The sequence below is a fragment of the Equus asinus genome, chromosome 15, assembly GCF_041296235.1.
Source record: "Equus asinus isolate D_3611 breed Donkey chromosome 15, EquAss-T2T_v2, whole genome shotgun sequence".
In the NCBI taxonomy this organism is placed as follows: Eukaryota; Metazoa; Chordata; class Mammalia; order Perissodactyla; family Equidae; genus Equus; species Equus asinus.
In genome coordinates, this window is record NC_091804.1 from 27,908,076 (window position 1) to 27,923,710 (window position 15,635).

A 15,635-nucleotide genomic window follows, 5' to 3' on the forward strand; every position below is an offset into this window, starting at 1 on the left:
TGACAAGAGATAGGATGAGCCCACTGTCCACACAGAGGGACCATTAAGGGCAAAGCCTCAAGCTCAGGCAAGCCTGGTGTGGTTGAGGAGCAGAAAGGCAGTGTGACAGGCCCACAGCGTTGGTGGCAGTAGGGGATGAGCAGTGATGGGAGCTGACACAGGGGCCATATGCAGGGACCTGTAGCTTTGATAAGGAGTTTGTGTTTTATTTTGACGGAAAGTCACTGGAGGTTTTAAAGGGGGCATCCAGTTGGAGTTTGTTTTTTTTTTTCCCTGAAGTCAGCTTGCCTGCTTTTTTTTTTTTTTAGGGAAAGACTCACCCTGAGCTAACATCTATTGCCAGTCTTCCCTTTTGTTTTTCCTTTCCCTCCCCAAAGCCCCAATGCATGCTATATATCCTAGTTGTAAGTCCTTCTAGTTCTTCTCTATGAGCTGCCATCGTAGCATGGCTACTGACAGATGGGTGGTGTAGTTTGGTGACGGGGAAATGAACCTGGGCCACCGAAGCGGTGAGAGTGCTGAACTTTAACCCCTAGGCCATTAGGGTTGGCTCCCAATTGGAGTTTTGAAAAGATCTCTGTGGCTGATCTGTGGAGAATAAACTCTGGGAGGGCCCAAGTGGCCACAGGGGGTCCATGAAGGAGGCTGGGGTAGCCACGTGGGCATGAGTTGAGAGTGGCTAGACCTGGGCAGTGGCTGTGGGAATGGAGAAAAAGAACAAATCAAGTTACTGGATTCAGAGATGCTGATTCATGCTAACCCTGGTTGGAGGGCCTGATGTATAAACCAGTTGATTCATTTTTAATGAGTGGCACAACTGCAGGCCAAGTGGATATTGCCTTGCCTAGACTATGACACTCTCCCGGCAGGCCGCCCAGATGGAAAGCCACAGCATGCGAAGGCTTCTTAGTGTCCCTGGAGGGCAAGCCAGGGGAGCCAGCAATGGTTGCAATGTTGAAAAGAATCAGATGCTGACAGTCAGCTGGGCTGGCCCCAGACCTGGCCAGGGGAGCGTGTTGGGCCTCACCGGGCCTCTCCTCCAGACAGGGCTGGTGCGGGCACTGTCAGCATTTACTTCTCTGGCTGACCTTTCCCTTTTCTAATCCTGTGCATTCGGGTTTTCATATGTTAGTGTCATCAGTCTGGCCTTGCTGGCCTCTGTCTCTTAGAACATCTCTTTCTCCATCCATTCTGGGCAGCACTTATGAACTGATTCTCAGACCACTCCCCACGGTGGTTTCCCAATCCTGCTTGTAATTATAGACCCACTCAGGCTTCTTTTATTGAGTGCATACCATACCAAATGCTTTCTCTAAGTTATTTTTCTGAATCTCCATCACCGCAATGAGAGGGAGGGAGGAGTAGCTCTGTTTTATAGATAAGGCAACTTGAGGCTCAGAGAAGTGAAGTCACTTGCCCAAGGTCACAGAGCGAGCTAGTGGTGAGCCAGGGTTTAAGTCTGGGTCTCCCTGAGTTAGGTCTGCCCCTGGCCCCGCTGCCCTGTGAGGGGTCCATGAAATGATGGTGTGTGAAGCCCCTGACCCCTGGGCCTGGCCCCCAGCAGTGCTCACTGATGAGAGTCTTGCCCTTTCCAGCAGAGTGACACTCTGACTCTTACGAGGCTGCCTGCATCACCTGTGGTGTCTTCGCTTCTCCCCAGCTCCACCCTGTCCCTCCTGCAGGCTGTTGAGGGCTCACGCTCATAGGCTTCTCATTCCAGGGTGTCAGAATGTCAAGGCCTCCTGTCTGTCCTCTGCACAGCCCTACTTGTTCCCATGTCTGGGCGTTTGCCCACATGGTGACTCAGCCCAAACACCCTCCCTGCCATCTCCTGTCTAGATTCTCACTTTTTCGAAAACCTAATTCCACCCCACCATCCCTCTACTCGCTAAGCCTTCTTTGGGAACTCCAAACCGTATTCCCAATCACCAGGTCCCCACACTCTTCTTGAGGCTGAAACGTACACTGGCAAATCTAAGTCATATGATGCCTGGTGTTTAAATGTTTCCTGGGTGAGCATCTTCCTCCCATGTTGCAGTGAGCTCTACAGGAACCAGCACATGCCCCCCCAGGTCCCCTACGGTGCCCGGCCAACCTGGCTGCCCAGCGGGCTCCCTCAGTCCATGCTGACCTGGACCTGGGCAGAACATTGTCCACGTGACTGTGTGTGACAGAAGCCCAGGCCAGGTTCTTGGCTTGCTTTCTGTGGCCCAGTGAGAGAACCAGGCCGTTATCCCTGGACTCGTGAAATAAAGAAGGATCTCAACATAGGTTTAAAAAATAATGTTATTTTTCTTCTCAATTCATAATTTTTTTTTTAAAGTTTAGACAGATTTTATTTATCTCTTTCTCATCCTGTCATACCAAGCCATGTGTGTTGGAAGAATTTATTTTTTAACTTCTAATTTTTTTTTACTCATTCAAGAAATCTCCAAGTATAGTAGAAAAATTGAAAACTACAGTTAAACAGAAAAATGCAAAATAATCTGTACGCCCGCCATCTGGTCATCCATGGTTAATACTTTGCTGAATTTCCTGTATCTGTGTGTGTGTCTTAATCAAAATAGGATCAGTCTGTACAAACTGCTTTTTCACTCAAATATTTTCCATGATTTTTTGTATCATCTTTTTTTACTCTCCAGAGTGGATGAACCATCATTTATCTAAGCAGCCTCTGGCCATGGGGTTCATTGGTGGTTCATGCTACATCCTTGGCTTCCAGCCTGGACCTGAGTGCTTTCTCCTTCTGAGAGATTCTGTTGAAGTTTGCTTGATGCAGCAAAGTGCAGTGGAAAGAATAATGGCCCCAGAGCTAGGATCTGGGAGTCAGGAGGCTGGATGGGGAGGAGAGTGGGCGGAAGGGACCAGGGCAAACCTGTCTGAGGAAATGGCTGTCACTCAAGTCTCTTTTGTTCTCTGGGTTTCACCTGTGAAAGAAGAAGAGATTGAATCATCTCAAAAGACTTCAGCTCCTATCATCTGGGTTCTGCTAGCACCAGGCGTTCACTGCCAGCAGGCTCTGCTGGAGACCCAGGCAGCGGAAGACTGTGATATTTATTTAAGATTGCTCTCTGGACTATTTCCAAGAAGACACAGGCCAGGGGAAGGTTCAGAGATTATGGACTGAAACCAGACTGAAGCCGAGGGGAGGAGTAGATGCGCTGGAGCCTCTAGGCTTCCTGGGCCCATAAGGGTCATGTGGGTTCTGCTTCTCACAGCAGAAAACATACAGATTAGTCTGTGGATTCTTTTTTTTTTTTTTTGAAACAAAATTAAGTAGGCATGTATTTTAAGGCTCCTTTCCTATAGGCCTTATCTAGCGTAATGGCCCATATCCTCCAGCGCAGGCTTAGAAGAGATCCAGAGCCAGGCAGACACATCTCAGTTTGACTCCACGAGGCTGTGAGCTCCCCCAGAGCAGCTCTTGTTGCTTTGTGTCCTAGCCCAGAGTCGGCATTTGGTGTCGTGTAAGCCACAGAGAGCCTTTATTTAACTATGGCTTTAAGTTAACCTGTAATGCTCAGGGTAATGACATGAGTGGCGAGCATTTCTGGGTGGGGATGAGGCAATGTGGACCAAGGCCTTCCCTTCCTCCTCATCTTACTTCTAAACAGCAGCATCAGTAACAGCAAACCCTCTCGTTTGTTCTATTAGCTCCAGCTTATAGAGAGTTCCACTCATTATCCACTCTGGAGACTGAGGATGCTTGTGACCTGTCCAGGGCCCTAAAGCTCTCGTGTGACCAAGTGGGGTGCTCAGGGCCCCTGACTTTTTGTCCAGTGCCCTTTGCTTTGGGCCAGGCTGATGTGCCCTGGAATGCAGGGAGAGAAACTGAAGAATAAAAAGGAAGTGTGGGTAAGGGCTTAGTGCATGTGCATAGCCCAAGTGGATCCAGGGTCTGTCTGTCAGTCTGCCCATCGGAGGCCTCCCAGGGTGGATGGGATTGGGGAGGGACCTGCCAGGTCTAATCTGGATCTTTCTCACTTAGTATGATGGATTTGGAGGAAGGCTCTAGACTCAGGGGTGAGCATTCTCACCCATTTCTCTGTTCCCTAGGTTTTAGCTCCAAACTTTCTTTTGAGGATCCACTGATTGGGGTCAGAAATGGGTGCTTTTGCTCTCTGAGAAAAACCCGACTGGTAGGTTAAAAAATATATATGTATATTTAAAATACAAGTAATTCCAAAGTGTATAAGGTAGAAAATGAAGTTCCCTCTCTTATCCCACCCCATGGAACGCTCCCATTTTCCTTTATCCACTTCTGAATTATTAACCCCTCTTAACAGTTTGGTGTGTATCCTTTCAGATCTTTTGCTACATGTGCACAAACCCAGATATGTATTCTTGAGGTTATTATTTTGTTTTTTAAATATAAAAATGGGACCGTGCCATTCTCTCTTCTTTTCTCTCTTTGCAGTCTGCTTATTCCAGCAGAATAGCTGGGCAATAGGTCCTTGATTCTCTGAAACCTCCTCATTTCCTGCTCCAAGGGGAAATGATAAGAATAGCCTATCCCAGACATAATTTCTCTAAGTCTTTCGCTTTTCAGATGAGTCCTAGTGAGGTGAAATGACTGCCCCATTTGTGGCAGACCTGGAGCCTGAGCCCAGTTCTCCTGACTTTTACGTCATCAGGGCTATGCATTTTTTAAGAATGCCTTCCTGTCTTATACCTTAGGATTCATCCTGACAACATCCCTGTGAAGTCAGTGGGGCAGGACTTATTGAGACTTGGGGCATGAAGAGCCTTGCCCAAAGTCAGTGCTGAAAGGGCCTGGAGCCTGGGGCTCTTTTGCTTGAGTTCAATTTATCCAACGTTCATTGAGAGGCTACTGTGTGCCAGGTGGTATGGTTAAAGTGACAGCCTGGCTGAGGGCCTGCCTGGAGGTGGTCACTGATTGTCCCTTGTGCTCTTGGCAGAGTGGGGCTCCCTGGAGAGACTCTCATAGTCCCTAGGAAGGGCCTAATTCCAGACCTGGACCAAGAGATTGGACTCCTTGAGGAGTTACATGCACACAAGTGTGGGAAGGGGTCTGTGACTTTGGCTGCCACCACTTACCCCTCACTTCTCATGACTCTGTCCTCATCCCGACTTCCTTTGTCTCTCCCTCCCTCCCTCCTTCCTTCTCTCTGTGGCTCTTTGTCCATTTGTCTCCATCTGTCTCTCTCCGCGTGTGGTTCCTGTCCCCCTCACTCTGTTCTATCACACCATTGCTGCCCCCTCCCCTGTCACGTGCTCTCCTTCATGCCAATGCAGGCGTGCTGGTCACCATGACAACAGAGACAGGCCCCGATTCTGAGGTGAAGAAGGCTCAGGAGGAGGCTCCACAGCAGCCTGAGGCAGCCGCTGACGCGACCACCCCTGTGACCCCCGCAGGCCACGGCCACCCTGAGGCCAACTCCAATGAGAAGCATCTGCCCCAGCAGGACACACGGCCTGCTGAACAGGTGTGTGCCTGAGAGCATGGGCATCCCTCTTCCTGCCCAGCCAGTCCTCCAGGGCCGGTTCTTAGGAGGGAGGAAAGAAGGAAGCTGAGATTTGTCACTGACCCGGTACATGCTGAGCTCTGGGCTGGGGGCATTGTGTTCATTTTTATATTTAATTCTCCCAAACCTGAGAGGGTAACTGTTAATTTCACCATTTTACACTTGGAGAAACAGAGGTCCAGCAGGATGAAGTGAGTCACCCAAAGTCACAGTGCTATAAAGTGTCAAAAGTGGAAGTCAAATCTAGATCTAATGTCAAAAACCGGTGTTCTTTCAACCTTATTTTCCTACCCCCCCGAGCCTGTCCATTCTTACTTAGCAAGCCCAGTGTGACCCCAGAGCAAAATTCATCACTCTGAGGAGAGAAGGGACTTGGGGAATCATCTAGCCATCAAGTTCACATGTCCCTTAATTCACAACAGGCCCACAGAGGGCAGGGACTTGGCCAAGGTCATTGAGGGTGTCAGTGGCAGAGTTAGGACTAGTGGGCAGGGTTCTGACCACTCTTCCCTCCATTAGATTAGTCCACAGTTCCCAGCCTCATGCTAAACTCAGTGACAGACCGAAAAGGAGGAGACGAGATGGATGCCCTGATAACTCATGCACTGTTCTAGGGAGACAGGACAGCTCTGGCCGCCAGGTTTGGTTTTGTGGGATGCTTCCACCTGCAGAGGCTTCCCATGGCAGCAGGAGCCTGTGGGGAAGCCGTAGACCCCTCAAATCAACCACCCCATTGCACACAGAAGCTCTGGTTTTCCTCCTATACACACTCACCATAGACCTGGTCACCATGGGGGTCTTGGAGGGCAGTGGCTCTCATTTTGGGGTCTGTCTTAGCTCCAGCTTCCTCCTTATTGCATCTCGTTTGGATGAAAGGCTATGGTTTCAAGCTCACTGACCAAACTCTTCCCTTGGTTGGCCCTACAGAGCCTAGACATGGAGGAGAAGGACTACGGTGAGGCCGACGGCCTGTCAGAGAGGACCACGCCCAGCAAGGCCCAGAAATCGCCCCAGAAGATTGCCAAGAAATACAAGAGTGCCATCTGCCGAGTCACTCTGCTCGATGCCTCTGAGTATGAGTGTGAGGTGGAGGTAGGGACCCAGCACCACATGCCCCCATCTTGGCCCACTGGCCTCAGAGAGGGTAGGCTTCTAAGTGCACTCAGCCCAGGCCAAGCTGGAGGGCATCCATTCTTCATAGAGTCCTGGACTGACCATAGCGTCTCAGAGAGGTGACCTGGCCAGCCCTCCTTTGTACAGATGGTGGCACTGAGGCCCGGAGAGGGCTGTTATGATTACAGATAGAATTAGACAAGGCACAGGGCTGGCGCCAGGAAAAGGTTTCTCAGGGTGGCTGTATCTTGGCAAGCAGCTACCACCTAAGGGCTGATCTGTAGTCTGGTAGGCCTAGGAACTGGGCTCTTTGATGTCACCCAGCAGACACTGATGTTTCACCCAGAATCATTTTTATGTATTTATTGGGTGGAGAGAGGCATCCTCACTTGTGAATCCCCCTGTCCAGGGTACCAGGACGAACTGGTCACTTGAGGATTTCATGGTAAGGAGGTTCCCCCATGCACAGCAAGGTGGCCCATTGGAAGGACTCTCTCACCCAGGCCATGTAGAAACCCTGTGGCATGGTCCTGACCCACTGTAGGTGGCAGGGCGGACACCTTGTCTTTGAGGTCAGCCCTCCTGGCCCCACATTTACCATCTCCTTTCCTATATAGGCTTGAACTCCCACCTTAATTCTGAACTCTCACTTGCTCGCTTAGAGGTTCTGCCCCAGTCCAGGCACCATTCCCAGCCCTCTCCACGTGTTTGGAAGAGTCCAGAGAGTGGCCTTACTGCTGAGCCTTACAAGACCCACCTCCCTTTCTCCCCTGTGCCCTGGTCTTAAGGGATGTGCCTTACTTCTGAGCCCTGGGAGGCTGGGTCCCTCTTCTGGCAGGGTTCTGTTTTTGTTTTCTTTTTTAAATGTTTATTTCTTCTGTAGAAGAGTTTCAGGGTGAACACCTTACCTACTTCTGGGTAAAAGAGTACCTACTTTTTTCCTCTCCTACCCACACTGGCCCCAGGATGCTGTTTCAGCCTGCCCTAGAAGAGCCAAGAGGGTTTGGCTGAGGCCAGGTCCACTCTCTCCAAAGGACTGTTCCAGGTTCAGGAATCCCTTGGCTTCCCAAAGTTGTTCTCCGCAGTCAGGCCTGGTCCCATCCCTGGTGACCTCGCCAGACCTGCAGGGACCTGACCGTCTCTCTAGAGGCCCCTGCCTCTTTGAGTAGTGACTACTTCACAACTCCCCCTGCCCTGTGATCCTTTATTGGTGCTCATCTTCACACCTGTGGATTTAGGGTACCCAGCAGGTTCTGGGCTTTGTCATTCTGAATCCTCAGGCCCAGGTGGTGTTCAGAGAGGTACCACGGCTTGTTGTATGGGAGGTTGGGGTGGGGCGTGGTGATGGCTCTAATAGTGCTGCTTCCAGCCAAGGCTGACCTCACTTGCTGCCTGGGTGTGGTGAGGGCGCTCCAGGCTGGCTGTCCTGGATTTCACTCAGACTTAGTGTAAAGGATGGGGCCAGGAAGGAGAGTCATTCTGGGACCCTGCGTCCCAGGCCCTCCCCTTCTCCCCTGCCCACTTCCGTCATATTTCAGGTGGCTCTTCTCTTCCTCTCACACCCAAAGCTTAGACTTTTAGTTTTCTGCTCCTTGGGTTCAAAGTTAGCCTCCTTCTCTTAGTCGCCATAAAGGAAGGAGAAATTAATCACTTCCCCACCCCTACTCTAACCCTCTCCCCACAAGCATGTCTAAGATCTGGGAGGACCCCACCAGGGCTTGGAAAAAGGTAGTCGATGAGCTGGGCATTAGTGTCGCCGCAGGATCCCTTAGGACTTGGAGAGCTGAGCCAGGTGGGTGGCAGGAGTGTTGACATCCTCTCCAGATGCTGGAAGTGCCTTAGGGGTTTTCAGGGTCTCCTGGTGGAGCCTGGGGTGTCTCCCCACCCCACCCTGAGGTATGTCCCAGCCTCACACAGCTCTTCTCTCCTCTTCAGAAACATGGCCGGGGCCAGGTGCTATTTGACCTGGTCTGTGAGCACCTCAACCTCCTGGAGAAGGACTACTTTGGCCTGACCTTCTGTGATGCTGACAGCCAGAAGGTACCTGGGCTGGGGCGTGGGGCTGACAGGAAGGCCCGCTGTAGGGGAGACCTCTTTCCTTAGGCCCCTATAGTCCTGGCCACATCCCATGGCTTCTGTCAGTCCTCAGATCTTCATTAGGCACCTTCTGTTTGCACATCCCCAAGGTTCAGCCAGTGCTATCCGTTATGAGTTTTCTGTCTCCACCCCTCTAACCCAAACCTTTCTTGGGGATCTGGAAATCACTCCCAAATGGGTGTCTGGAGAGCCATGGCCTTGCTTCCTGGGGGAACTGAGGCACTCACCCCAGCACCTCTTCCCCACCCTTAGGAGGCTCCTGGCTGAGTTTCCTCCTTCCTACCAGTCCCACCACAGCTGCATCGTCTGTTCACTGTGCTGTCTCAGGGCAGTGCCAGCCCCAGGGCCCCAGGTCCCACGCCCTGTGGTAAATCCAGGCCTCATTCCCTCCCTCACCTCCCGGTCCTGAGGAAAAGGGCCCAGACGATTCAACCAGAGAAGGGTGTTCCCTGCCAGGAGCTGTCAAAGGGCCTTTCAGGCTGCTTCTCTCATAGCCCTATCCTGTCTTCTCCTCCATCTTCCCTCTAAAGAATTCTATCTTCTCTTGCAGAACTGGCTGGACCCCTCCAAGGAAATCAAGAAGCAGATTCGGAGTGAGTGGCCTGCCTTGATTGGAATATGGTGAAAGGGTGGGCGGGGCCTCCAGGCCACAAGGGCCCCAGTTGTGCTGCTCCCAATGACTTTGGGAAGTGCATTTCGACCCATGAGTTCATTTGCTGTGGCAGATCTTCAGAAAGGCAGGGCGGGAATGACTGTTTACCATTGCTTTACAGATGAGGAGCCCAAGGTTGGGACAAGAAAAATGTCTGTCTAGAGTCCCACAGCAGGTTAGCAGAGGAGTCAGAGATGCATTCAGGATGTTAGCGCTAGAAGGGACCTGCAGAGTCATCTAGGACAAGGGGACAGACTGATGGCCTGAAAATAGCCACCCTCCTGTCCAGGGCCGGTGCAGGCTTCAGTGTTCAGTGACTCTTGGCTCAGCTCAGAATCCTTGTCCACACAGCACTCCAGAGGCCACTGCCAAGTGATAGGAGTTAACGTGTTGGGAAGGCTAGGCGAGTCTCTGATCTTGGCCATCTGCTGTATTTACTGGTGGGTGACTGAGGCCCAGAGAGAGGCAGTTATTTTCCCAGGTCACAGAGCAAGGTATTGGCTGAGCCAGGTCTTGAGCCCTGGCCTCCCAATGCCATCCTGCACTCTTTTCAAGGCCTGAGATGAAAACAGATGAGCAAGCCAACAACCTGTCTTTTCTGGCCCAGAAAGAAAAGACATGTTGAGAGGGGTGGGGCAGCCTTCAAATGGCAGAAGGGAGAGGTAGGTGGCCTCGGCCAGGGGGCTTGCAGTAGGTGGAGGCCTGGAATCTAGAGGCAGAGATGCCTCCACTGAGGGCTACTTCCCCTTGGCTGTGCTTAGGCTCCCTTGTCCCCAGGCTGGAAAGCTGTAGGGAGCCTGCTGCCATGACAGCAGGCAGCTGTGCCCAGGGATGCCAGCTGATTCTGCACGAGTGGGCTCAAGGATTTCTTCCTGTAGGCCTCCTGTAAGTTGGAGGCAAAGAGGCAGGCGCTCAGACAGAGCACGCTCCTCTGGGGCTGACAGGGTCCTAGGCCTAGGCTTCAGGCTGTCCCCAGGTGTCCCAGCCCAGCTGGGAGGCCTGCCTCTCATGCCTGAAAAGAGTCAAAACACGTACAAGTGGCTGAGTATGCAGTGTTTGAGAAGGACCAGAAGCTTGGAAAAGAGAAGCAGCCAACAGAATCATCAGTCTTCAGCATCCCTCCCCAGGTCAGGGAGTCGGTCCCTCATCCCCACAGCCCCCGCAAAGAGAGAATTGCAATTTACAATGGCAGAGTGAGGGCTCTGAGAAGTCCAAAGTTAAGAAACTTGTTTAGCATGGTACTTTCTAGATGTGTTTTCTTCCCTTCAACATCCTGTGCCATAGATTTTGGTGTAGAGGAGGGAGTACGGGCTCTGGAGCCGGGTGGCGGCTGGCTCTGAACCCCAGCATTGCCACTTCCTGGCTGGGTGACCTTGGGCTGGCCACCTGACTGCCTGGGCCTCAGTGTCCTCATCTGCAAAATGGGGATGATTATAGGACTTGCTCTTGGGTTGTTGTGAGGTTTAATGAAGCAATGTTTGTAAAGTAATTAACGGTGTGCCCAGCATGCACCATTGGTTTCTTTCTTTCTACCTTCCTTCCCACTGCTAGTTCACAAGTCTCTTACCCTGGGCCTCAGTCTCCTCAGCTGTCAAGTGGGAATAATGTTCCAGACCCCCTGATTGGACCATCCTGAGATTTTAGATATGAGAAGACTTTTAAAAATTGCCCATAGGATGGTGCGTCTAGGCCACCCACTTGGGTGATAGGGCCTCTCTGATTTTTCCCCCATCTTCTCCTCTCAGGCAGCCCCTGGAATTTTGCCTTCACAGTCAAGTTCTACCCCCCTGACCCTGCTCAGCTGACCGAAGACATCACAAGGTGAGGACCATGGAGGGAGTGGGCAGGTGTACTGGCCATATGACTAGGAGTGAGGGCACCTGGTCCTGGGAGATGCAGGATGGTGTATGATGGCAGTTGCAAACTCAGATGCCTACTGAGGCTGGGCAGACGCCGTCAACAAAGGAAGCTGACTCAGTGCAAGAGAAAATGATACAAACACAGTGGCCAATGGCAGCTGACCCTTGACTTTAGAGGGGGAAATGTCGCAGGAAGCAGTGGGGACCAATGTGAATTCAGAGGACAGACGCCATCTAAAACAGTTTTTGTATGTGTGTGTGTGTGGAAGATTAGCCCTGAGCTAGCTGCTGCCAATCCTCCTCCTGTCTCTGAGGAAGACTAGCCCTGAGCTAACATCCATGCCCATCTTCCTCTACTTTATACGTGGGATGCCTACCACAGCATGGCATGCCAAGTGGTGCCATGTCCGCACACAGGATCTGGGCCGGCAAACCCTGGGCTGCCAAAGCGGAATGTGTGTGCACTTAACCGCTGAGCCACCGGGCCAGCCCTAAAACAGTTATTGTTCAGCTTGGGCAATCACTGCCATGTGGGAATTGGGCCCGATTGTTGGAGTGAAGTTAGAGATTTGAGAGTAAAAACCACAGTTTTTAAATGTTGGCAACTAGTTCAAACTTTTTAGAAAAATGGTGTGGGTCATCTCTAAGTGGGACAGGCCAAACATATCTGAAGGCCGATGTACTGGGTGGCCCGCCAGTTGTCGACTTTGGGGATAAGGAAGGAGTGGGTCACAGATGCCTTTGCACATGGGAATCTGGTCCTGCATGCTACTCTGTGCACACATCAGGCGTGGGGGGGTTGTCTAGTGAGGCATGTGATCCCCCATGGAGGCAAGCCCAGACTGCGAGGGTGAACATGGATTGTATGTGCAGTCTCACTGTGCCTCAGGGCCAGTAGGTAATATGACGTGAAGATGGAAGGGGGTACAAAGCATCCTTCAGGATCAGAGCTTCTATGGGGCTCATCCTGTCTCTAAAACCAGAACAGGGAGAGACCCTTCTCCTTATTTAAACCCCTTCCAAAGAGAGAATCTTACTTCCTGAGATCCTGGGGCTGTGTCATCCATGTGCTGGGCCCTACGTGCCTACCAACAATAAGATGTGGGCTTGGAGTTATTCCTACAGCAGGAGAGGGGCAACCAAGCCAGCCTCTCCCTCCCACTGGGTCCCTCCTTAATGTCGGCTGCCTGTTTGCCAGGCAACAGGCCAAGGTCAAAATGCCGACTCTGGCCTTGGGAGATAAGACAGATGTCCGTGTAATAGATCAGGCCCGAGGCCTTGGCCTCATCAGCCCTGCTCTAAGCCCTGAGGTCGGCTTGGGGCCACGATTCAGCAGCAGGGTCTGGACTCCATCCTCAAGATGGCTGAGAGCTTTAGACCAGCTCAACCCCCTCCCTCATCTTGCCTGCTGATGCCTCTCCTCTTTGTGCCCGTCTCTGGGCATTGGGCTTCTAGGGATACCAGGAGGGAATTAGCCCTGCCTAACGTGGATGACCCCAGGGATGGGGTGGTAGTAGCAGCTGATTTAGTCAAAAACATTTAGGCCCAAGTAAACTGGTCAAAATGACAAATTGATTGAAATGAAGTATTGGTCAGAGTGTTTTGCAGTGATTTCTGAGTTTTCAGACTTGAACAAAACGCCCACAAGCTCACGCTTGGTGCCTGTGATGTTTGAGCTGCTGCTGATTCTGAGCCTCTGCCTTGGCCCTGAGCACACACTGAGGCTGCGCATGCTTTTGTCCAGAGCTTCAGTTCAGACTGCAAAATAATGTCATGGAGCAGTAAAAATTATACTAAGTGAAAGCCACTTAAGAGGAAAAGAAATAGGCAATTGAAAAAAATGGTGAAACATAGCAAAATGGGCAGGGAGGCATTGCTGGCTGAGAAAGAACTGAAACATTTTTTTTAATACACAATAACTGAAAAAGCAATAAAAAATGGTTTAAAATGGTTCTAAAAATTATAAAATCATCCAAGTGTGCATAAGAGTTATAAAAAATCATGGCCCAGTGGTTGGAAATGTTTCTTTTAAACCAATTTGTTTTTAGACAATTCACTTAGAGCTGGAGGCAAGATGAAAAAAGTTTTGACGATACATTGGCCAACAGGTCCATCTGGGCTGTGGGGTATGGTGCAGAAGTTAAAATGAATGAGGTCAAGTTGCATGGGCTGACCTGGGAAGGGCTGTAAGGCACATAGCTGCGTGTGAAAGAGCAGCTGTAGCATCAGATGTAGCATTTGATAGCCCTGGCATGTTCAAAACACCCACGAATCAAAACCACAATGCGTTGCCATATGTCCGTGAAGGAAAAAGCTGTAAAACAGCACAGTGATAACAGGGGTTACCTCCAGGGGGAAGGGATTAGGACCAAGAATGGACATCAAGAGGCAATTTAGAGTCACCTCTGAAGTTTACGTTTTTTCCACAGTAAGAATAATTAAAAATATATGACATTAAAAAAAAATGGCCAAACCAGCAAAGCAGTGTTATTTAGCTTGAAAATGAGTTAGAAATTGGAAAATGCCCCCAGTAGGAAAAATTTCTCAAACTTAGAAATGAACAGAAATGTTTCAAGTCATGTGAAATGGTGCAAAACCGTCTAAAGGACACACCCAAATTATTAACACACAGAATGCCAGTGTCTGGGACCATTCCTTTCCTACCGAACTGAGTGTTGGTCAGTTTGGTTCTGGTGGCTCAGGGGACGGCTGTGCTTGGGGGCATCTAGGGAGGGAGCGGCCCCGTACCTACGCCCGCTCTCCCCTGTCTCCAGATACTACCTGTGCCTGCAGCTGCGGGCGGACATCATCACGGGCCGGCTGCCCTGCTCCTTCGTCACGCATGCCCTGCTGGGCTCCTACGCTGTGCAGGCTGAGCTGGGTGACTATGATGCTGAGGAGCATGTGGGCAACTATGTCAGCGAGCTCCGCTTCGCCCCTAACCAGACCCGGGAGCTGGAGGAGAGGATCATGGAGCTGCACAAGACGTATAGGTGAGAGGCTCTCCGCCCAGGGCCCTCCCTGGCTCCTCGGCCAGTTGACTAGAACTTTCCCTGCTAGGCCTCCAGATGTTGTGCCGTAAGTACCCCACCTGGCTCTCCCCCTAACTTGAGGTGCATCTGAGGGCAAATCATCTCATCAAATGGGAATGAGAGTAGCTAACTGTGTGACCTGAAATGACCTCTTGGGGGCCTCAGGTTCTTAAGCTTCTATGTGGCTGTGTCTTTGGCCTCTGAGAATCAGTCTCTTATCTGCCAACTGGAGATAATCATGATTGTGTGTCCCTGGGTAAGGGTCCTGATGTCTTGATCTGCACATAAAGTCCAAAAGTTTGCACTCTAAAGGGACTGCCTGGGTTCACATTCTGGCTCTGCCACTTTCTAACCAGGGGTGTCGAGCAGGTCATTTCTCTTCCCTGTGCTTTAGTTTCGTCATCTGTTCAACGTGGGGGTTAATAAAACCTGCCTTGTGGTGTTGTTGGGAGGACTAAATAGCACAAATTAAAGACACATTACATGTCGGCTATAATTGTTGCTGTTTGTGATTTGATGGGTTGAACAGTTGATTGTGAGTGGAAAGCACGTTGTTCCAGGAGTTGCAAGATAATTAACTAGATGGGTGATTGTGGGCTGGCTATTTGACCTGTCAGCCCCATTTTTCACCTGAACAGTCATGTGCCACGTAGTGACATTTTGATCAATGACGGAGCGAATACGTGACAGTGGTCCCAAAAGGTTAGTACCATTTGGCCTAGGTGTATGGTAGGCTATACCATCTAGGTTTGTGTAGGTAACGCTCTATGATGTTCGCACAATGATAAAATTGCCTAATGGCACATTTCTCAGAATGTATTCCCATTGTTAAGTGACACATGACTGTATATGTATGGACTTAGATTATCAGTGTTTCTCAACTATTGATATTTGGGGCAGGAGAAGTCATTGTGCAGGATGTTTGGCATCCCTGGGCTCCAGGCAGCAAATACCCAGACCACCCCCTCAGTCACTGTAGCAACCAAAATGCCCCCCGCTTTCCAAATGCCTGATGTGAGGGTCATACTGCTCGCTGGGAGGAACCCCTGGAACTACATGGTCTCTAGAGTCCTGTCAGGCTGAAGGGCTGCTTTGGGCTCTCAGTCCAGGGTTGTTATGGGAACCCAATGTGATAAATGTGAATGTGTGTTATAAACTATAAAGTGCTGTGCGAATGGGAAGGGCTGTGGTGGTATTATCTCATTGCTAGTGAGGATAGAGGGAATGTGGAGGGTTGTGTCCTGGGGGCTGCATCTGGAGAGGAGGCCCAGGGCCAGATGTGGAGGGATTGTGTATGTGGAGAAGGACACCTTCTGGGATGTGATGGAATGCTAGGTCTGGGGTGGCAAATGTGTCTTTCAGAGACTCTCGCGTCAACTCTGGCTAGCAATGGCTG

At 50.8% G+C, this 15,635-nt stretch overlaps 1 protein-coding gene across 40 annotated transcripts in view; it reads left to right on the top strand.

The window, feature by feature from the left end:
- The window catches only part of EPB41L1 (erythrocyte membrane protein band 4.1 like 1), a 117,509-nt gene that overhangs the window by 59,958 nt on the left and 41,916 nt on the right, over positions 1 to 15,635 (top strand). For all 40 annotated transcript variants that reach the window (XM_070485866.1, XM_070485842.1, XM_070485845.1 and 37 more), the window contains 6 exons: positions 5,257 to 5,447; positions 6,414 to 6,578; positions 8,535 to 8,639; positions 9,247 to 9,289; positions 11,094 to 11,169; positions 13,982 to 14,200. In XM_070485866.1, coding sequence (XP_070341967.1) covers positions 5,271 to 5,447; positions 6,414 to 6,578; positions 8,535 to 8,639; positions 9,247 to 9,289; positions 11,094 to 11,169; positions 13,982 to 14,200 — 785 coding nt within the window. In that variant the 5' untranslated portion in view covers positions 5,257 to 5,270. Of the gene's footprint in view, positions 1 to 5,256; positions 5,448 to 6,413; positions 6,579 to 8,534; positions 8,640 to 9,246; positions 9,290 to 11,093; positions 11,170 to 13,981; positions 14,201 to 15,635 lie in introns of those variants that run through there.